The sequence below is a fragment of the Protopterus annectens genome, chromosome 2.part2, assembly GCF_019279795.1.
Source record: "Protopterus annectens isolate FY-2018-M chromosome 2.part2, PAN1.0, whole genome shotgun sequence".
Classification (NCBI taxonomy): domain Eukaryota; kingdom Metazoa; phylum Chordata; order Ceratodontiformes; family Protopteridae; genus Protopterus; species Protopterus annectens.
Genome location: NC_056730.1, coordinates 645,714,391 through 645,738,729, shown reverse-complemented (window position 1 = coordinate 645,738,729; position 24,339 = coordinate 645,714,391). Strand labels below are relative to the sequence as shown.

Sequence of the window (24,339 nt, the reverse complement as noted above, 5' to 3'; positions counted from 1 at the left end):
GAAGCACTGAGCAGCCTTTCTGTCCGATTTGGTGAAGTTTCAGCCAGAAACTAGTAGTCCATTGGTTGTTTTGGGCCAATTCCTAGCTCCTTTCAGCCCCATGCTATAAAACACACTAAACACGCGTTTTCCAGCTTGTACCAACTCAGCACAGATCCTCGTGGAGGCCTGCAGAGTGATCCAAGCAGCAGAGAGCTAAAAGAGTGACTTTCTACCAGATATAAGTATTTTTTGTGGCTTTCCCACTGTTATTTAAGCTAGCAACTGCATTTCGCCTGTTTTATTGCTACTTTAAGTGATTTCTGCATTTTACACTGTTTATTGCACTTTAAGTTACTAATTGTTGCAAATTGTTTCTGTAGGCTACACACTAAAGTGCGCTAGCCGATTTACAGCAATTACTGTCTGTTTTTTCCTTGTCTCTGTTATAAAACAAAAAAAACTCTTTTTTGTCCGCCTTACTGAACTAGAGTAGTCCAGTTTCAGAGTTGCTGATCCCTGGGCTTTGTTTTTAGTTCCTGTTACTGATCCATTGCCTTATTAGGAAGGAGGGAAGTTTCTTTGCTTACCAGTGGGAGTGGGAAGCACTGAGCGCCTTTTGTCTGATTTGGTGAAGTTTCAGCCAGAAACTAGTAGTCCATTGGTCGTTTGGGCCAATTCCTAGCTCCCTTCAGCCCCTGCTATAAAACACGCTAAACGCGTAAGCGATTTAGCTGAGTTACCACTGTTGCACACAAGAGCAGCGGTTAAACAAGGTTAAACTATTTGGGCCATCTAAATTCCACTCTTCCAATTTTCCCTTAAAACTACCTTCCTCGAGCTGTACTGCTGATCTAACCAGCATATCCTATAACTGAAAAGTTCATCTCTACTTGATTCCCAAGTAGACTATTCTCTATCTGTAAAGCCTAGCACTTACTCCTACAGTACTTGCACCTTGATAAAGCACTCTTATTATAGATAGTACCCCACCAGCCTAAAACCCACTTCCCGGAGTCCTTTGAAAGTCTCTTTATCTACTACTTCTAGTATGTCGAGGGATCAGTTGCTAGTGTCCTCTCCAGCTCAACTGGTGAACCTGGGAATATTGAGGCAATGTTACAACTGCCTCATGTACACAGACAATCCTCTCCTTCTCCCACAAAACACAAATACATGCGAGAGATGCAACTATACGGCCAAACTGGAGGCTGAGCTCTCTCAACATAGGACTGGCAAGACCAGACAGGAGGAGAAGGTAACCACACACAATACATACCCAGTCACACATGGTACCATCACAACTTCAAATCATACACATACTCACACAAAGACATACTCGGAGGCTCTGATCAAAAATTTACCAAAACAGCAGAGGCCACCAAAGCAGACACCCACCTCACGACCCAACACATGCAACACATAGACCACACAGTCAGAGTGTCAAACAGTCACAGCCCTTAAGGCCAAACAAAATGCCAGACACACTTGTCATTGGTGATTCCATAGTCAGACACACTGACGTCCCGCTCACCAGACTGAGTAAAGAGAAGGTCACAGTAAGCTGCCTGTCAGGCGCTAGAATCCGCCACATAACGCAAGCACTCAGGTCTCTCAACAGCAGGTACAAGTACGACTCAGTCATTGTCCACGCTGGTGTCAACGACCTGAGACATACCTCCTTGGACTACATGAAAAGGGACATCGAGGAGCTCTCTGATTATGTAGCCCAGGCAGGTATGACCCTGACCTTGAGCAGTATCCTACCTTCACCTAGAATGATGCCACAATACAGTGATAAGATGATCAGCTTTAATAATTGGCTTAAATTCTGGTGTCATTCAAAGGGGATCCAATGTCTGTCTGCCTGGGATGACATGCTGGACAAGCCACGCTGCTTCGCAAGGGACGGCTTGCACCTGTCACCCATGGGCTTCCGGATATTGGCAAAGGCTCTTGCCACCCCATAGTGCCTTTTTAGGCAAGGCTCAAATTCTAAACCTACCACCCTAGAACACCAAAAGGAAAAAACTAAGGGTAATGCTGCTCAATGCCAGAAGTCTCAATCTCAAGATGCACGCACGAGGCCCTTCTCAATATGGAGAACATCGATGTCTGTGCTGTGACAGAAACCTGGTTCAAGGCTCCTGAGAGCACCCCAGCACTAACAGGTTTCACCTCATATCATGCGTTCCGGCCCCAAAATCCGGACAACACCAAGAAAGGTGGGGGGGTGTCCATATTCATAAAGGACACCCACACCTCAAGGTTGGTGGCAACGCATGATGCATCGGAGACCATCCAGGTGCAATTAACCATAGGCAAGACTGCTCTGCAATTTGTAGCATGTTACAGGCCACCCTCTCAAACTCAGGAACCTCACATGGCCTTCCTGAAAACATTGGAGGGGATAAATGTATCTCCAAACACCATCATACTAGGTGACTTTAACTACCCTAATATAGACTGGGAACACTACTCAAGCCCGAACACTCTAACCCAAAGATTCCTGGAGTTCATAAACTCAAATGCCATGGAACAACTAGTCACCATCCCCACAAGAGGAGAAAACATACTTGATCTCATCATCACGAACATGGGATCAAAATGTTCAACACCGGAAGTATACCCCTCACTGGTGAGATCAGATCATAAACTAATCTCGCTGGAGGTCCTCATCCCGCCCCACCTGAAACAAAAAGACCACAGTGAAAAACTTCTCAAAAGCCGATTTCACACTTCTAAAAACTAGTGTGGTCTCCTTTAAGGCCCCTGAGCCAGTGGTAAACATTACTCAAACCGCTGAATCACTTACAAATGCCTTCTACCAGCACCTACAGGACTGCATGGATCAGGCAATCCCAAACAAAACTAAGACTCTCTGTACCAAAGGCAAGCGTCCAGTCTGGTGGACCCCAGCCATAAACAAGCTCTACAACAAAAGGAGGAAGCTACTACAAGATAGAGCAAAATCCTTGAAAGGTAAGACACCTTTGATCATTATAAGTAAAAACTAAGAGCTCTCATAAAATCATCCAAGGCAAATTTTGAGAGAAAAATCGCCAAGGACTCTAAAGAGAATCATAAGGCCTTCTTTAGCTATGTTAGAAACCTAGGAGGAAACTCCCAGATATGCTCAGAATTAGTTCAAAATGATGTGAAAATTACTGAACCTACACACATTGCCAACATACTGGCTGACAGGTTCAGTGCAAACTTCTCCCCTCCCCAAAGGAGAGATATCTATTCCAGAGGATTGTAGCCCCCAAACATCTCCAACGCCCAGGTGAGAACTGCCCTCACTAAGGCAAAAACACAGCATCCATGGGACCGGATGGTGTCCCCGGCTGTGTGCTTCATGAACTCAATGAGGAATTAAACCCACAGTTAGGACAGCTGTTTAATCTTAGCCTCACCTCAGGATACGTACCCAAGGAGTGGCGCAGCGACTGTGGTCCCACTTCATAAGGGCGGTGCCTCCACAGACCCTGGAAATTACCGCCCATTAGCTTCACAAGCCTTATCTGCAAAGCCATGGAGAGGATCATAATGGAACTCATAAATATAGACATAGGGAACTTGCAGACTTTGGATCCAACTCAGTTTGGCTTTGTCAAAGGCAGATCCTGCCTCTTAAACTTGGTTGACTTTTTCGAGACAGTCACCAAGGCCATTGATGAGGGAAAGGCAGTCCATACAGCCTACATCGACCTGGCAAAGGCCTTCGACACAATACCCCACTCAGGTATCATCGAAAAACTCATCAGCTTGAATGTAAACCCATACATCACAAGATGGGTTGCAAACTGGCTAAGTGACAGAACCCACAGGGTCAGAGTTGCTGGAGCCATGTCAGACTCAAAGCCTGTCACAAGTGGTGTCCCACAGGGCTCAGTCCTGGGTCCACTCTTGTTCGGCATCTACTTTTCTGAAGTACAAGCAAACACAGGAGGGTTATGGCTGACAAAGTTTGCAGATGACTGCAAACTGGGCCATAGCCGAAAACACATCTGACACAGATATCCTCCAGAAGGGCCTCACAGAAATGGATAACTGGTGCCAGAGCCATGGCCTGAAGTTAAACGCCAAAAATGCATAGTCATACCCTTTGGGAAAAACAAGGCTACCCCTAGCTACCATATAGGTGGCAATCCACTGAGCACAGAAAAAGTCATCAGAGATCTGGGGACCCAGGTTGACAGTAGCCTTTCGTTTGGCACTCATGTTGCTAATGTAGTTATTATAACCTTCTATATCACCCACCTGATCATGAAGGGATTCACATCTAGATCAAGGGAGGTCAACGTCACCATGTACTCATCACTTATTAGACCTATGATTGAGTACAATGCCCCGTTTGGAATGTATCTGACCAGACACCTGCTGCAGCTTGAAAGGCCCCAAAAGTTCCTCACCAAAAGGATAAAGGGTCTCAAAATATGTCTTATGCTGCCCGACTGAAAGAACTCCAGCTCTATTCAGTCTCATACCGCTTGCTCAGAGGTGACCTGTGCCTGACATATAAGGCCATGTCAAACCCAGATTTGATGAATATGCTTCACCTCAAAAAATCTAGATCCCTCAGAACCACAAGGGCGGAGACTTAAACCTTGACACGGTTATAAATAGAACGTGCTGGAGGGACAGATTCATCACCCAGAGACTCCCTATGCTGTGGAACAAAATCCCGGTACATGTGAGGCAGAGCACCTCTCTGGTCTTGTTCAAGAGGAATCTTGACCAATGGATGGGAGATTGCAGATATACCCCAGGGATTACTTCAGCGTCACTGCTTGACAGAGGCACAGCAAAATGATAGGCATAGTTTTTATTCAAACTAAAGGGGTGGCGAAAGCCACATAACTATGGGCTAGGCTTATAAATGCCCTTGGGCAGATAGCCTAGTATGAACCTATGAACCTATGAACCTATGAACCTATATGCAATGATTTTATATAAACTTGGATTTTTTGCATAAGGTCTATTACAATGTTTACGTATTTTCAATGGAGTAGTAGCGCTTTAAATTGCATTTTAATTTCAAAAGTCTTTTACCAATCATAGCCATGGGAGGGCTATTTAAACAATTAATATGTTTCACTGTTTATAAAAGTCTGAAGAAGCCTACGGGTGAAAGCGCTTACTTTTGTTGAATTGTGAATAAAAGTATTTTTATCTACGAGTTCAGTAATATTATTGGAATCCTTATTTATGTATCTAGTAACGCCATTGGATTATTGGAGATTATTATCCATGATTCTTCTGAAGTTTATTAAGACTGTGTTTTAGTGCCGTTAGGGGACAGCGTTTTATGGTGACTGATTTTATCTACTTTTGGCTGATGCTGTTTCCGAGCTCTGTCGGCTTGCTGTGCTGCATTTGGGTGTACTACAAATTATACATTCAGGCAAGAATTAACTGAATATTTAAAATTTAAGTACAAACCATCCAGTGAAGTTGCAAGGTCCTTACAGGTCCAAAAACACATATCTAGGCATAACTCTCCCTAAGTGGCACAATCTCAGCAAATTAAGAAAACATGCAGAAACACTGAAGCTAACCCTTATATTGTTATCCAGTACATAAGCAAACAAGAAGGGGTTCTTGAAATAGATGTCAGAGAAGATTTACTTATCACACATTCTTTTGTATACGTTAAAGACAACACGACAACATATGGAAGCACCTCTTAGACTCAAATTCCTAGGACCATTATAGGTCATTGACAGTTAAAGAAATTCAAGGTGCCACAGGAGGAACTCAAACCACACCCTCTTCCAATAACTATTTCATCCTGGATACCTGGATACACTTAACAGATCCAAGGACTTAACTGGGATGTATTGAAATAAACAATCTATTCTGCCTGTCTCTTCACCAGGAAGGGATCTCTGTAAGGTAAACCTAAAACTCTCTTGATGAGCAAAGCTATTTTACAGCTTGATGTCTGAGATACAAAGGAATAGTCTTGGTCTTATTTGCTTATTAATATCCCTGTTTAAAAAACATTATTTAAGCATTATTTTTCTGCCCTGTGTTCTATTAATCTAGTTCTGATAAAAATTCACATGTACTAACATGATCTTGTTTTCTCTTTTGTCAAAAAGGTAATAAGTTTTAATGGCTTTTAAGAAAAAAAAGCTGACCTAACAAACACTGGGTTTTAGCCTAATTCAAGAATAATGAAATCCTTGTTCTCGATCCCAAAATGAAAGGGGAGGCCTAATTTTGGGATGGTAGGAAAAAAAGAATGAAAAATTAGTACAACTGACACTTTACAGAAAGCGGTACTGTGAAAAGAGGCAGCCTAATACCCCCAACCAGGGGAAAAAACAATAATAACTGCTGTTTTGTTACTGTCCTGGCCCATTCCTGTAGAAAGATCCTGTAGAAAGACTGGAAAGTTGAGTAATGTCTTGGTGAAGACAGAAAATTTAAAAATACCATCCAGACCTGTCAAGTGCCTTTCTGGTATCCAAGATGACCATTATAAAGGAAATATATTATGAACTTGCTTAATTTATAAAGACTTGCAATGCTTTCCTGATATGCCTATTATCTGTAAACTCACACTAACATTTCAGAATGAGAAAGGCCAGCTAAGGAGAAATCATCATCTTCTTTCGGCTGTTCCCGTTAGGGGTCGCCACAGCGGATCATCTGTTTCCATTTCTTCCTGCCCTCTGCATCATGCTCTTTCACACCAACCGCCTGCATGTCCTCTCTCACCACATCCATAAACCTTATCTTAGGCCTTCCTTTTTCCTCTTATCTGGCAGCTCCATCCTTAGCATCCTTTTCCCAATATACCCAGCATCCCTCCTCAGCACATGTCCAAACCAATGCAATCTCACCTTTCTTGCTTTATCTCCAAACTGTCCAACCTGAGTTGACCCTCTAATATACTGATTCCTAATCCTGTCCATCCTAGTCACACCAAGTGCAAATCTTAACATCTTTAACTCTGCCACATCCAGCTGTGACTCCTGCCTTTTTGTCAATGCCACCGTCTCCAACCCATATAACATAGCTGGTCTCACTACCCTCTTGTAGACCTTCCCTTTCACTCTTACTGGTACCCGTCTGTCACAAATCACTCCTGACACTCTTCTCTACCCATTCCACCCTGCCTGTACTCTCTTCTTCACCTCTCTTCCACACTCACCATTACTCTGAACTGTTGATCCCAAGCACTTAAACTCATCGGTCTTTACCAACTCTACTCCCTGCATCCTCACCATTCCTCTACCCTCCCTCTCATTTATGCACATATATTCTGTTTTAGCTCTGCTGTCCTTCATTCCTCTCCTCTCCTCTCTAAAGCATATCTCCACCTCTCCAGGGTCTCCTCAACCTGGTCCCTACTCTCACTACATATCACAATGTCATCTGCAAACATCATAGTCCACGGGGCCTCCTGTCTGATCTCATCTTTCAACCTGTCCATCACCACTGCAAATAAGAAAGGGCTCAGAGCTGATCCTTGATATAATCCCACCTCCACCTTAAACGTATCTGTCACTCCCACCGCAGTCCTCACCAATGTCACACTACCCTCGTACATATCCTGTACCACTCTTACATATTTCTCTACCACTCCCAACTTCCTCATACAATACCACAACTCCTCTCTAGGCACCCTGTCATATGCTTTCTCTAAGTCCACTAAGACACAATGCAACTCCTTCTGACCTTCTCTGTATTTCTCCAGCAACACTCTCAGAGCAAACATTGCATCTGTAGTGCTCTTTCCTCACATGAAACCATACTGCTGATCACTAATCATCACCTCCCTTCTTAACCTTGCTTCCACTACTCTTTCCCATAACTTCAAGCTGTGACTGATCAATTTTATCCCTCTGTAGTTACTGCAGCTCCACACATCACCCTTATTCTTAAAGATAGGTACCAAAACACTTTTTCGCCACTCCTCAGGCATCCTCTGACTTTCCAAAATTTCATTAAACAATCTGGTTAAAAATTCCACAGCCATTTCTCCTAAGCACCTCCATGCTTCCACTGGTGTGTCATCTGGGCCAACAGCCTTTCCATTCTTCATCCTCTTCATAGCTGTCCTTACTTCCTCCTTGCTAATCTGTTTCACTTCCTGATTCACTATCCCCACATCATGCAACCTTCTCTCTCTCTCATTCTCTTCATTCATCAGCCCTTCAAAGTACTCTTTCCATCTACTCAACACACTCTCCTTGCTTGTGAGTACGTTTCCCTCACTATCCTTTATCACCCTTACCTGCTGCACATCTTTCCCAGCTCTATCCCTCTGTCTAGCCAGTCGGTACAGGTCCTTTTCTCCCTCTTTAGTGTCCAATCTCTCATACAAATCTCCATATGCCTTATCCTTAGCCTTTGCTACCTCTCTCTTTGCCATGCGCCTCATCTCCTTATACTCATGTCTACTTTCTTCATCTCTTTGACAATCCCACTTCTTCTTCATCAGCCTCTTCCTCCGTATACTCTCCTGTACTTCCTCATTCCACCACCAGGTCTCCTTGCCCTCCTTCCTCTGTCCAGATGTCATACCAAGCACCTTTCTAGCAGTCTCCCTTACTAGCTCTGCTGTAGTTACCCAGCTATTTGGTAACTCTTCACTGCCTCCCAGTGCCTGTCTTAACTCTTCCCTGAACTCCACCTCACAATCATCCTTTTTAACTTCCACCATTTAATCCTTGGCATTGCTTTCACACTCCTCCTCCTCTTCTTGATCACCAACATCATCCTACAGACCATCATTGTATGCTGCTTAACTACACTTTCCCCTGTCACCACTTTACAGTCTCCAATCTCCTTCAGACTGACCCTCCTACATAGGATATAATCCACCTGTGTGCATTTTCCTCCACTCTTGTACATCACCCTATGCTCCTCCCACTTCTTAAAATACGTATTCACCACAGCCATGTCCATCCTTTTCACAAAATCCACAATTATCTGACCTTCTGAATTCCTCTCCTTAACACCGTACCTACCCATCACTTCCTCATCCCCTCCATTCACTTCACCAACATGCCCATTGAAGTCCGCTCCAATCACTAGTCTCTCATCCTTGGGTACACTCACCACCACTTCATCCAACTCACTCCAAAATTTTCTTTCTCATTTATCGCACACTCAACTTGTGGAGCATATGCACTAACAACATTCATCATTACACCATCAATTTCAAGCTTCATAAACATCACTCTATCAGAAACTCTCTTCACCTCCAAAACACTCTTGGCATACTGTTCCTTTAGGATAACCCCTACCCCATTTCTCCTGCCATCCACATCATGATAGAACAATTTGAACCCGCCTCCTACACACCTGGCCTTACTTCACTTCCATTTTGCACACACAATACATCAACCTTCCTTCTGTCCATCATATCAGCTAGCTCTCTCCCTATACCAGTCATACTGCCAACATTCAAAGTTCCTACCCTCACTACTACACTCCTAACCTTCCTCCTCTCTTCCTGCCTTTGGGCATGCCATCCTCATCCTCTTCTCCTTCGGCCAACAGTAGCCCAATCTCTGCCAGCACCCTTTTGGCTAACAGTACTGGTGGCGGTCGTTGTTAACCCAGGCCTCAACCGATCCGGTATGGAAATATGAGATAAGGAGAAAGCTTTGTGGAAATAACAAAGATAAACAGTTTGCAATATGAGTTAACAAATAAAATAGTACAACAGGATGTATACACTGAGGGGACTTCTTCTGGCTTTGTGATTGCAAAACGTACATCATCATTCAGTGTTAAGGAACTGTTTATGTTGTAATATCCAGCAAATGATCTATTAGAGAGAGGCAGAAAAGACTCAGTATTATTTCCTGAAGATATTAGAATGCTGTCTATAATAGGTACCCTATAATATTGATTTTTTTTTTCAAAACACTTGCAACTCTACAAGTCCCATCTTCATCAATTACTTAGCAGTTTATGTCAATAACAATTTAGAAAGTTTCAATGAAGATAGAAATCCAGAAGTAGCCTGACCCTGTGATAGAGGTAAAAGGTTTGTTTACATATAAACCACTATAAAGGTTTGTGAGATTGTGTAATACTTTATTTTTTTACCATTACTGGCACTAAATCCCTTGAACTAATTTTGAGGCATCCTACTAATGATGTCTAAAGCTTAGCTCATTAACATCTACGTATTGTTCAGGTAACCATTTGAAATGTTGGTACCCGCTGCAGCAAGTCCTGAAATGCAAAGACTGAATGACTGTAAGAATAGACTTACATATACTAAGTCTGAGTCCGACATGCCATTTCTTGGAATATTCCTTTTTTCCAAGGTATGGCAATCTCAAAGTTCAGGGTTGTGGGGGGCTCGTCCCCACATGGGGGTGTGGGAGGCTTGCTTCCCCTTCAAAAAGAAGTTTTAAGGAGAAGAGTGATTTTCCAAATTTGCTCTTAACCATGTTTTCAGTCTGGCTTTTATTCGGCTTTTTAGTACTTGGCATTTTGAGTGCCAACATTTCATTAGGGAGCCTGATGTGCAATGGCCGACACATATCTTGCATTCCAGAACATTTTCTGAAAAATAAACTTAAAAAGCATATGATAAATGAATTCTGAACAGTAAAAACTAAGTTTTGCTTGATCTGATGAAGTCTATAAAATGAAAGCTCTAATCCAAATAAAGCTTCTTTAAACAAATACATACTCTAGGTGACTTATTTCAAAGATCTCAAGGGATTTAATACGAAAACTTAGCAACGTCCAGATAGAAGCTAAGGTACACTCTCCTTCCTGAACCACAACCTGCTCCAGATCTTCTCCTTTTAGCATTTAAAAGCTATTAAAACTGTACAGATAGCAATGCTATCCGTAAGAAGTATTTTTTACAGTGGTGATATTAGTCAGTGCATTCCAACTCTTTCCATAAGTACTATAATGAATTATAATGCACGCAAACCCATAATTATATTTTTTGCTAAACTTTCGCAAACAAATTTTCATGTTTTGGAAACTGTACAACCTAGACATTGTCAGAACATTTTTGTTAACTAGACATAAGCTATCGCATTACGACAATAAATTCCTCTATGAGTGCATGTCCATTGAGATATTTGAAGAAAAATGAAAGCATATGCTTAGTTGTATATATTTAGCAATATAAATAACACCAAATATCTTCCAAGATGTGCAACTTACAGTGTAAATATCACTGACAGTTTTCTTCAACAACTTCTAATGTTTCACCTGATGTCATGTACCAGTTTGTAAGTCACTTGGTTTTTGAACTATTAAGAGTATATATTCAGAATTCCTAACAAATAACTAGAAGTATCCCAGGTATAGTGTTATATAAATGGATATTTATAATGAATGTTCCTGTCTCCCACCATAGCATTTCACACAATACCCCTCAATAACACGTAGAGCTCTCAGTTACAAAAATGTGAATAGTAAGTGACAAACAGTGATTACTTTCTAAATGCAGGATATCCTTGATTAAGAATCATATTGCAATTTTGTTAATAACTCCTTGCACTTTCAAATACTGCCTATTAATAACTGGTAAATCTCTTAGTCAAAGAACCCAAACTAAAAAAAGGTCTGGACATCATAATGAGCTATGGGTGTGAACTGGAAGTATACAAAAAAGGAGTTACAGGCTTGAATGAGTTAATTTCTAGGCAGTTTAGCTCCAGTTTCAAACTCCTGCTGCTGGAACATTTGCACAGCCTACTCAGCCACCTCATTAAGAATCACATCAGCTTCAGTTTACCTAAAAACAACTAGGTGAGGAAATATTTGCTGGCCTATTGCATGAATCCATTACTGGATCTGGAGCCAATTTTACCAGTGCACAAACTGGTTATCAAGGTCCATCAATAAGCATGAGTCATATTCTTTATAAATCCTGAAAGGCTGCTTTTATGGTATCCCACATTAAGGAATATTATTACAATGCTCACTACTGGTAGTCTGAATTTTTGCTGTCTCACTTCAACCAAGATCTAAATCATGCTTTCTTAATTAAGATCTGTGGGGTTATCAAAGGTCAGTAAGTATCACTGACGCTATTTCAAAAGTTAACATGAAGAAAGCATACTATGGCATCAATAAAGGGGGACTTCAAATATTTAAATCAAGTAATAATGCTGTTTAAATAAAACAAATTTGACAAACCAGTCTGGTGGACCCCTGCCATAAACAAGTTATACAACAGAAGGAGGAAACTAGTACAGAAAAGAGTAAAATTCCAAGAAGAGAAAGCATCTCTGATCAGTATCAGCAAGAATCTACGTTCCCCTCATAAAATCATCTAATGCAAGCTTCGAAAGAAAAATTGCCATGGACTCCAAAGATAACCACAAGGCATTCTTTAGCTATGTCAAGAATCTAAGTGGCAAGTCTCAGATCTGCTCAGAGTTAGTACAGAATGGCAAAAAATTCACTGAACCGACCGATATAGCCAACATCCTGGCAGACAGGTTCAGTGCAAACTTCACCCCCTCTCACCCCCAAAAGGGCCCATAACTATACCAGAAGAATGTAGTGCCCCTGAAATCACAGGCACTCAGGTTAAAACAGCCCTCTCCAAAGCCAAAAACACAGCATCAATGGGACCGGATGGTGTCCCAGGCTGAGTCCTACATGAGCTCAAAGATGAACTAACCCCTCACCTAAACACACTGTTTACACTCAGCCTTTCCACAGGCTACGTGCCCACAGAGTGGCCCACAGCAACGGTTATTCCACTCCACAAAGGTGGAGCCACAAAGGACCCAAGGAACTATCGTCCTATAAGCCTGACTAGCTTGGTCTGCAAAGCTATGGAGTGCATCATCATGGATCTCATTAACAGAGACATAGGAAACCTCCAAACACTGGACCCTACCCAGTTCGGCTTTGTTAAGGGCAGATCATGCCTCCTAAACCTGGTGGACTTCTTTGAGACAGTTACCAAGGTTATAGATGAGGGAAAGGTGGTCCACACAGCCTACCTAGCCCTCGCAAAGGGCTTTGACACCATTCCCCACTCAGATATTATAGACAAACTCACCAGCCTGAACATAAACCCCTACGTCATGAGATGGGTTGCCAGCTGGCTCACGGACAGAACCCACATGGTAAGAGTTGCAGGAGCTAGGTCTGACTCTAAACGGTTACAAGTGGCGCTCCCCAGGGCTCATCCTAGGACCCCTCCTGTTCGGCATATACTTCTCAGAGATACAGGCAAGCACAGGAGGACTATGGCTGACCAAGTTCGCAGACGACTGCAAACTAGGGGCTATAATTGACTCTCCAGCTGACACAAACATCCTCCAAAAGGGTCTCACTGAGACAGATACCTGGTGTCAAAACAATGGCCTCAAGCTAAATGCCAAAAAGTGCATAGTCATCCCCTTTGGAAAAAACAAAGTACCCACAAATTACCACATAGGTGGTAGCCCCCTAAATACAGAAGACGTAATAAGGGATCTGGGGACCCAAGTAGATAGTAACCTCTCCTTTGATAATCACATTGCCAAAGTGGTTAGAAAATCCTTCTATGTGGCCCACCTGATCACAAAAGGGTTTGCATCCAGATCAAAAGAGGTCATCGGGCCCCTCTACGCATCACTCATCAGACCCATCATAGAGTACAATGCCCCATTTGGGATGTACCTTGCAAGACACCTGCAACAACTGGAAAGACTACAGAAGTACCTCACCAAGAGGATCACTGGCCTCAAGCAGATGCCCTATGCAGCTCGACTGAAGAAACTCCAGCTGTACTCTGTTGCATACCGCCTACTCAGAGGTGACATCTGACTGATGTGCAAGGCCATGTCCAACCCAGAATTGATGGACATGCTCCACCTAAAAAAAAACATATCCCCTCGAGCCACACGCTCCAGGGATCTAAACCTCACCACAATAATGAATAAGACATGCTGGAGGGATAGATTTCTGTCCCAGAGACTTCCCATGCTCTGGAACAAGATTCCAATCTACATTAGGCAGAGCGCCTCGCTAACCCTCTTTTAGAGAAACCTTGACGAGTGGATGGGAAACAGAAAGTTTACCCCAGGGATCACTACAATGGCTCTGCTGGACAGAGGCACAGGGAACTAATCTAAGGGGGCAGCGAAAGCCAACACATTCCGGCTAGGCTTATGAATGCCTTTGGGCAGATAGCCTAGTACCTACCTATGAACCTATGAACCTACCTATGGAAGCATGGAGGTGCTTAGGTGAAATGGCAGTGGAGTTTTTAACCAGATTGTTTAATGAAATCTTGGAAAATGAGAGAATGCCTGAGCAATGGAGAAGAAGTGTTTTGGTACCGATTTTTAAGAATAAGGGTAATGTGCAGAGTGTAGTAACTACAGATGGATTAAATTGATCAGTCACAGCATGAAGTTATGGGAAAGAGTAGTGGAAGCTAGGTTAAGAAGGGATGTGATGATTAGTGATCAGCAGTATGGTTTCATGCCAGGACAGAGCACTATAGATGGGATGTTTGCTCTGAGAGTGTTGATGGAGAAGTACAGAGAAGGTCAGAAGGAGTTGCATTGTGTTTTTGTAGACTTAGGGAAAGCATATGACAGGGTACCTAGAGAGGAGTTGTGGTATTGTATGAGGAAGTCGGGAGTGTCAGAGAAGTATGTAAGACTGGTACAGGATATGTACGAGGGTAGTGTGACAGCGGTGAGGTTTGCGGTGGGAGTGACGGATGTGTTTAAGGTGGAAGTGGGATTACATCAAGGATCAGCCCTGAGCCCTTTTTTATTTGCAATGGTGATGGACAGGTTGACAGACAAGATCAGACAGGAGTCCCCATGGACTATGATGTTTGCAGATGACATTGTGATCTGTAGTGAGAGTAGGGAACAGGTGGAGACGACCCTGGAGAGATGGAGATATGCTCTAGAGAGAAGAGGAATGAAGGTCAGCAGGACTAAGACAGAATATATTTGTGTAAATGAGAGGGAGGATAGAGGAATGGTGAGGATGCAAGGAGTACAGGTGGCAAAGGTGGATGAGTTTAAATACTTGGGATCAATAGTTCAGGGTAATGGTGAATGGGGAAGAGAGGTGAAGAAGAGAGTACAGGCAGGATGGAGTGGGTGGAGAAGAGTGTCAGGAGTGATTTGTGACAGACGAGTACCAGTAAGAGTGAAAGGGAAGGTCTGCAAGAGGGTAGTGAGACCAGCTATGTTACATGGGTTGGAGACAGTGGCATTGACAAAAAGGCTGGAGTTTGAGCTGGATGTGGCAGAGTTAAAGATGTTAAGAATTGCACTAGGTGTGACGAGGGTGGACAGGATTAGGAATAAGTATATTAGAGGGTCAGCCCATGTTGGAAGGTTTGGAGACAAAGCCAGAGGCATGATTACATTGGTTTGGACATATGCTGAGGAGGGATGCTGAGTATATTGGGAAAAAGATGCTAAGGATGAAGCTACCAGGTAACAGGAAAAGAGGAAGGCCTAAGATAAGCTTTATGGATGTGGTGAGGGAGGACATGCAGGTGGTTGGTGTGACAGAGCAAGATGCAGAGGACAGGAAGAAATGGAAACAGATGATCCGCTGTGGTGACCCCTAACGAGAACAGCCAGAAGATGATGATGATGTCTGTGGATGAGTAAGCCAAATTAGGAAAGGACACTAAGTAAAATCCATTCAACCAGTTTACATCCCTAGTTAGTAAACTACCTATCCAAGTAGGAGAAGCAATTTCAAAGCCATACTGACTGCATAGAGAATAAATAAAGACTATGAAATGAAAGATGGAGGGATTAAACAATATACTAATAGCCCACAGCTGGGTGTGGGTAATACTGGAATTACCCATCGCCCATATACTGAAAAAACCTACAGGCTGCTGCCAGATGAGATAGTGGAGTAAGACAGTAACAGCTTCTCTCAGCTACACAAAAAGAAAGGAATAAAGAAAGAATTTAACTATTATTTTTTTTTCTCAATAATACTATGCATTTTGTATGCTTTTCTGTTAGGCTTTTTATTTAAATAAATAACAATCTTTTTTTTCATTGCATTATTTTTGTCCCTTGCTTGCCAAACAGCAAGCTTCTAAGGTGCCATCATCCAGGAAGCCAACATGGTGCTTTATGCTCTTGTTAGCATCCTGGCAATGACAGTATTTTTAATTTCGAAGGCTAACCACTGACCCTGGTAGTGATGTGAGCACTTGCATCACCACAGGGGATGTCTACACCCCAACAGTCTGCTCTTGCATACACCCGTTGCATGCACCTGCCAGGGAAGCCAAGCCCACATTATCCTGAACCAGCTTCCCACTGCATGACGAGCATTCACTCTGCAGCAGGTTCCTGTCATTGGACTTGACACTGGAGCTGTGACGTAAGCCAGGTAAGAACCACCACCTCTCCACATCAGGATAGGCACTTCCATCCTCCTTACCTGCACCATCAAGCACCAGAGATACTAATCAAACTCAGATCACCCATGCCATATTCAGGAATTTAGCTCTCTACATCACAGGTACAGGCATCATGCTGATCATATTTTAATGGGTATTTGAAGAAAAGGGATAATGAAGAGTAATTTAGGGGAAATCATATTGCACAAAGAAAGGAAATACAGGAAAGACTGTGCAGGAAATTAAAAAAAAAAATAACCATAGTTAAATGAAGGTACAGTAGTACATAGTGTGGCAGTGACCAGTGGCTTAAGTCTTGTGGCCACTAACTCTTTAAACTGACATTAAGAAGCGTAGTACCAGTCATGTATCAGTCAGCTAAGCTGTAATATTAGATGAATTGCAATGCAATCAGTATCAATGTCTTCTGTAGGTAGTATGGGTCATCATAAGAGCAAGACGTCAGAAGCATGATCAATTAAATTCCTACTGTAGTTTTGCATTTTCATTGAAATTTAATATGGCTACTTGTGTATTAATTTTGCACATCTTTTTAATGTTTAATTTCACTATAACCTGAGAATGATATAACACAGAATAAAGACCAAAATGAAAATATAAAATAACCTATCTTTTCCAAACCATGTTTATATGCCAAAGTAGCAAAAATAAAATAGAAAAATAGAGTAATTTTTCAGCAATATAATTCAGCACTGGTACACTATATATTTTACATAGGATATCACATTATATACAGAGATAAAAACAAATTAACAAGTAGTTTCTAATGGAACAGTTTATGCTTTTTGTTAAGTGATATCTGATTTTTAAAATATCTGACAAAAATATTTTTGTTACACACTATGAAGAATCAGGTTTAACTATAACACAGATCTGTTAAAAAATGTGTAAACATAAAAGAACTTGGTACATGAAGCGTAAATTCAGCTAACAATTAAATGGGATAGTCCGCTGCTGCTGTACTCTGAATATGTATGCTTATTTCGATATGTTCACAACCTATAATCTTTCAGCACAAGGTACACACACATGAAAGTCCACACACTCCTGTGCATAAATACACACACACACACACACACACACACACACACACACACACACACACACACACACACACATAAACACATGCAAACACAAATGCAAATGCACAATACTCCCAAATCCATCAAAGCACAGGAACAGAATTACATTTAAAAAGGGAAGAAATGCAGAAATATTGCATCTTGGCTAGGAATATGCATAATAAAAAGCTTATTAAAATTGTAGCCAAGTAGGCAAGAACAGGAATCCAGTGTAAAATGTATTAATCAAAATACTTCTAAAGTAACATAACTAGCAGCGTTAGCATCTGGTTAGACAGAAGTACGATCACAATGAAATAACCAATTCTCCTTAATGTGGGTGCAATTACTGTGACACATCACCAATTAACTTGTTGTGCTGCCTGCTAATTTCCCATGTTCAACTTACCCAGCATGTCCTCGGAAACAGGTGTTCTCAGAATGTCACCCAAAAACTCACAGGTTGTTTTCTTGGCATCAATCCCAGAAGTTCCTTCAAACACCTGCAGAGACCCAGGGTGAGAACCCAATTAGTGGCAATTAGTGAGGATTAATGTGAAACAGCATGATAAAATGGGGAGGGGGTGCATGTTGAAGTGAATTCTACAAGGAAGGGCACTGCTGAAAAAGATAATATGCTGACAAATTAAAAATTGTCAATGGATAAATAAATGAAAGACAAGAAAGCTGGCAAGTGTTCAAATGCTGATTTAGATAAAAAATTAGTATTTTGTTCAAATATATCATGTAGACATTTCAATCACTCTTGAAGAATCATACATTAACAAATTTTGCTAGAAAATAAAAAAAAAAAATGTGTTGGAGAAATACACCATCTTAATATTAGCACTGATAAACTTTTATAAATAGGCAGGATTTTCTTCCAGGCACCAAGTTAGAGCTTTCTTTTATTGTTTGCTGTGACAGTTATTTATATTTATGTATTGCTTCAATACTTAAAACCAAAACAGCATTTTCAGATATCCACATACTGATACTAAAATGGACAAAGCATTCTATCATGCAAGAGCTGAATTGGCATACTGTTCTTTTCAAGGGATGTCACACCTTCTCCAGTATCCTTAGCTTCCAGCTGGGTCACGAGCATTACAGTTTGACATGGGTCTTAAACACATTCAGCAAATTCTGTTTCCATCTTCATAAAAAGTAATGCTATAAAGAAAACTTGCTTCACACAGAAAGTTATATGATATTACTGATGGGATTAGAAGTTTTACAGTTGTTGTATAACTGCCTCATATTCAGCTAAGAAAGGCAATGGACAATGGCCATCCTTTCCATAGTTCTGAGTGTGCTTTAATAAAAACAGTTACAGTCACTGTTCATCTCTATGTGTGTAATTATCTACCTCAAAAACAATCAAGTACTCATCATACTAATAACAACCTATACAGTTAGCTTTAGGGAAGACAAAGAAAATGTAAGTGCTAAGTCTTGGCTATACTTCGATACAGATACAAATGTCCATGATGGAAGCAGGCACACTGATAAGAATGATATGGTATCATTATCTGCATGATTCCTGACATACAGTAACATATTGAATCCTCCCAGTGCCATATACATAGTGACATTCAGAATACTAACAACTGTACTTAAAAATGTAAACATAAGTATTAAACCAAAACATAGTACCCTAGACCTTCGCAGAAAAATGTTTTGACTTTTAAGAATAACATTTATGTTATTAAATATGCATAAAGCTTCTGTTAGTTTTAAGTAATCAAATTGTACATTCAGATGAAACTAAACATTTACATGCTTAAGAAACAGTGTTTTATTTTTTAAGAAAGCAGAGGGGACAGTTATGTGCATACTAAAAAGGAAGGCCATTTAATTATGTATTACATAACTCAAAATATTTACAATAACATTTTCATCTTTTTTCTCTTCAAAATCTAAATTAGAACTATTGTATGCCTCCATTAAACAACTCCAGCACATGTATTGCTGTATTATGATAGTTAAGACATTTTGTCACATACATAAACCATTCAGTTCACTATTACATGAGCTATAATGACAATGCAAATGATTGGTCCATCAACCTTTGAGCACAGAGTGGTAAAAATTTTCTGTCTGTCACACTGATAGCTCCTGCAAGGAACATGACTCTCAGTCTCTTAGTGCAAGAATTCTGGACAAAGCCAATAAATAGTGGAGGGGACAAAAGCCAAAAATCAGGGACATATTTAAATGTTTTGCTTATAAACTTAGAAAGCTGTTGGAGTAACAGGTTTTGCATATGTGTACATTTTCTGAAGGATATAGGCTGAAACTCAAATATTTATCATTATTTAGTGACTTTAATCCTCAATGATTTGCCAGGGAAAAAAACATAAACTTTATGAAGAAAAGACCAAAATATGAAGAAAAATCACAAATGGAAATATGTTTGGAAGACTTAAGCAAGCCACTATTAGAGGTAGATGAGACTCAACAATTAGCAGTTAAAATGGTGCAGCTAAGATATAAATGGTGACATATACTTGATCTACAGGAAAATCTCCAGGAGTAGATGGTATTTCTGTGGAAGTTTGGAATTAGAAGAGGAGAAAATGATAAACATCTGGAAGGTTTTGTTTAATAGTATTTTAAAAAGAGGGGAAGCACCAACAACCTGGAAGAAAGATATGGAGGCTGTAATACCTAAAAACGGTAAAGACCCATCAGACCTAACTTCATAGAGGACCAGTTCAACTTTAAACCATGAGTATAAAGTGTTTATGTCTATAATAACAAAAATAATAGCACAAGTGTTGCCAAAATTGACAAATATTGATCAGTGTGGTTTTGAAGAGGAGAGGCAAATATTTGGCAACATTAATAGAACAATGATGATCCAGAAGGAAGTAAAATGCAAGAAAATACCATTGTTGTTGGTGGGTCTTGATGCAGAGAAAGCATTCGTCAGAGTAAGCTGGTATTTCAAGAGTAGGGCAATGGAAGCATGTGCATTCCCTGAATGAATAATAAGGTTAATTGGGAGAATATATGAGGATTCATAGGAAAAAATAAAATGGGGAGCTCCTCTCTAGCAAGTTGTATCTGAACAGAGGAACCAGATAGGGGTGTCCACTTTCTCCTTTGTTATTTGCACTATATTTAGAACCACTGGCAAGGAAAATAAGAGACTCCAAAATTCAAGGATATAATTGTTATGATAATCAAGAAAAGTTTGCTTTATTTGCAGACAATATTATTTTGCACCTGATAAAACCAGAAAAGGGCATCTCAGTGTTGTGGAACATTTTGAGACAATTTCAAGTTGTTCGTGATATAAAATTAATGAATATAAAACAAAGGCTACCAGTATAAACTATGTTCCCATAAATGAACTGTTTTGGCAATACCCACATTTACGGGGTTGCCATAAGATGAAGTATTTAGGACTATGGATTAAAAATGATAATGTTATTGCAGCTAAGAATATGTGGGAAGACACTAAACAAAAGATAATGCAAAGAATGAGAAACTGGAAACTCATATTTATGGATACGGATATCAAAATACAAGCAGTGAAAATGTTTTTATCAACCAGAAGAGAAGTTGTGGGCAGTAATTTATAAAGAGTTGAAGGGTTTTATCTGGGAGGGGAAGAAGGCAAGGATCAAGTGGGATAAGTTGATCTTCCAAAAAAGAACAAGTTGGTTTAGGAATAGCTGATTTGAAGGGATATTTTAGAACTACACAGTTAAGGCTGAAATACATAACACAAGAAGAAAGCTATAATTCAAAGTGAAAAGGGATAATTATGAAGCAGGGGGGAATTCAAGAAATAATGAGATAGTGGGATTATGGATGCAGATCTTTAAGGAGAATAACAGCAGCCATATAGGATATTATTTTCATAAAGTTCCATAAAGTATTCTAAGAACTAAGCCAACACAAGAATGGAGAAAGGAGATTTTTGCCAATAGACATTACTGCAATTAGGGATACAGAGAATAGGCAAGAGTGGGCTGAAATTTACTGGAGAAAACTGGGAAAGTAACCAAGGTATTGGAAACAAATAACTAGAAAGGGAAGATAACAGAATGGGAAGAGGTCAAGAAGACATTTGGACTGCAGGCTAGAGACTGCCTTTCCTATCGGGGACTGATTTCAGAGTATAGGCAAAGAGAAAGAGATAGGGGAATCCTAAGTGAAAGACCTACTCTGGTAGTTTTTAGTTGACTCTAGAACAGAAGCTGCTGTTAAAAAAGAGATGATTAGTAAGGCATATAAAATATTACAATAACTACAGGAATCAATCTGAGGAGGATAGAAAACATTGGAAAGAGAGATTGGATAAACAATTCATGAGGAAACAATGGGAGGATGTATGTATGGCTCCCAAAGATGCAACAATGTAAAGGATTTAATATTTTTATTTGGAAGTATTTGCAGAGGTATTTTCATACCCCAAGCAGACTCCAAAGAATCATTCATCACATAGATGGCAAATGTTTGAGGTGTGATAGGGAAGAAAGTGGCAACTGGGAACATGCTTTTGGAATGTAATGAGTTGGCAGACTTTAAAAATCTCCTACAGAGTACTCTGCCAGAAATATTGGATGAGCAACTAAGGAAATTATTTTTTGAACTGGGATACAGGATCTGAATTGCCTTGACATAGTAAGGCCTTCTTAAACTTAATTTTCCTGGCTGCCAACAATTCAATTACAAGAAAGTGTAAATCAAAGTCTAAACCAACTGTACTTGAAGTACTAAATATTGTAACACAGATAAAGGAACTGGAAATGGGACCTTTAGAAAAGAGTAGGAACAAATTACACAGAAAAAAATGGAAATTTTGGGGGCAATACATGCAGAATAATGTTTTGCAGGAGGAGTGAAGTTTAAGGAAAGGCAGGAATTGAGCAATTTATGTAATGCTGGATTGATGAAAATTACACAAAAGAATATATGTGATGTACAATGTTTGTAACTGGGAACATGTAGCACGTTTTGTTTTATTTTATATAAATGCATGTTTGCCTATGTCTTATGTGACAATCCCATAAAGGTGTTAATTAAAAAAATATGAGGAAAAATCTGGAACTCTGTGAAATTCTGGACATTTGAGAGGTATGGTGGAGAATACTATACCACCCATCATATTATGCTAACATCCTCCTGAGTTACTCCAAGACAGCAATAAAAAATCATTCCACTGTTCCTTTTGATATGCAACATTATCTGCATAGCTAAAGAAAGTTAAAATACTCTGTGTTCCAGTTAGTTTCTCCTAGAAATGAAACTCTACATGCTCCTCCTTGTATGTGTTTCTGTACCTTTTCTCTTTATGTTCTCCTGAGAATTACCCAGGAGTCATAACTTGCCCCACTTAACACTGTTGCCATACTTAGTGAATGGCACTACTAATCATTGTTTTTCTGTCCTCCCTACATTTATGGTGTAGGCAAAACTTAGCACAGCATTTTGTTCTCACTGGTGCATTCCCTCCTACTCCATGTATAGTTAATAAACACAGCACACACAATTCTCATACCTTTGCATATAAACAATTTGTAATGACAAAGCACTGCAGTTACAGTATAATGAACAAAGCAGATGTGGGTTTACCTTTCACTTAAAATTCCAGTATGTATTCCACCATGCCATTCAGGTAGCTATGATGAAAGGCTAACTGTATGTAGTTCATGTAAGAAAATAACTAAAAAAGGTGTACATTAGCTAAATCTACATAAAACCTTTCCCTTGCTGGCAGGATATCTATAAGATCTTATGATATTTCAAACAGTAAGGGGTACAAATTCAGCTGTAATACCTGACCGGGATGAGCTATGAAGAGATTTATTCCTGAATGGGTACATTTGGTCTAATGAGTCAAACTCTGAAGCCAGGAGAGACTATATTCACACCGTACGTTCATTCTCTGAGTTGTACTATACCTATTCCACCATGCAGTCAATTGTTTTGATTTTTAGGCATTTTATTGTGATTTTCATTTTTCCTCCTTCTGTAGCTGAGAGAGCATGACTGCATTGTTGTTCTCTGAACTCTGAGTCTATATACTGTGTGCTTGCTGGAGTTAGCAGGTGGTATGCAGAATTAAGATCATATCTAGCTCAAGCATTCTGAATTCTTGATTGTCTGTTTAATAACCTGCAATAGACTGTACTAAATGTTGCACTACCAGGGACACATAATAATGGCGAGACACGACAGTGTATCTTGAATGCCAACTAGAAGTGCTTACAGAAAGGCTGCATCAGTGGACACATTCTATTGGTGGACTTTCATATAATGCTGCTCTGTGCAGTGAACATCCTGTGTCACTTTTCAAGAACAAGACATTTGGTCCCCAAAATTCTACATAGTAACTCCACAGTTATGCAACTGAGGGAAAGCTGCAACTACCCATCTAAATGTTCAGCTGTCTCACACATATAGTAGCCCACACATCCAGAATTTGTTCTCAACCAGTTTTCTTTGGGCAGTTACAACCCAACCAGCCAGAGAGCAGTCATCTGTGGGGAAAATGTTGCACTCAACATTACCAGTTTTTTTGTTCCCAAACCAGCAGTCATTTTTTACATTTAGTAATTCAGGCTGATTGCATGAGTTGCAAACATACACCAAGCCTGAGATGCTTAGTGTACAGCACTGTGTGTAGTGGAAGTATTCAACTCTGTTCATGAGATGTCTGAAAGTTAGCATTTTTTTATAATGCTTGCAGTAAGTGCACAACAACATGAATATGCATAGACATAAAAAAACGTTTAAGTGCAAATGACACAATTAAAATGATTACAGAGTTACCCAAACATCTTACCATGCCCATTTTGTAACTATGTTTGTCACATTTATGAAACCTTATCATGCTCAATTCAGATTCACAGTTGCCTGTATTAAAACAAGCAACTTGGAATCATAGATATATGTCATGAACATTTAAACTGC

The 24,339-nt window shown here is 40.3% G+C and overlaps 1 protein-coding gene across 1 annotated transcript in view; it reads right to left on the bottom strand.

Annotated features, from left to right (window-relative positions):
• ATP6V1B1 (ATPase H+ transporting V1 subunit B1) overlaps positions 1-24,339 on the bottom strand; it is a 1,526,458-nt gene that overhangs the window by 776,442 nt on the left and 725,677 nt on the right. The window contains exon 4 of the mRNA XM_044064065.1: positions 17,819-17,912. Within this exon, the coding sequence (XP_043920000.1) occupies positions 17,819-17,912 (94 nt within the window). The remainder of the gene's footprint in view (positions 1-17,818; positions 17,913-24,339) is intronic.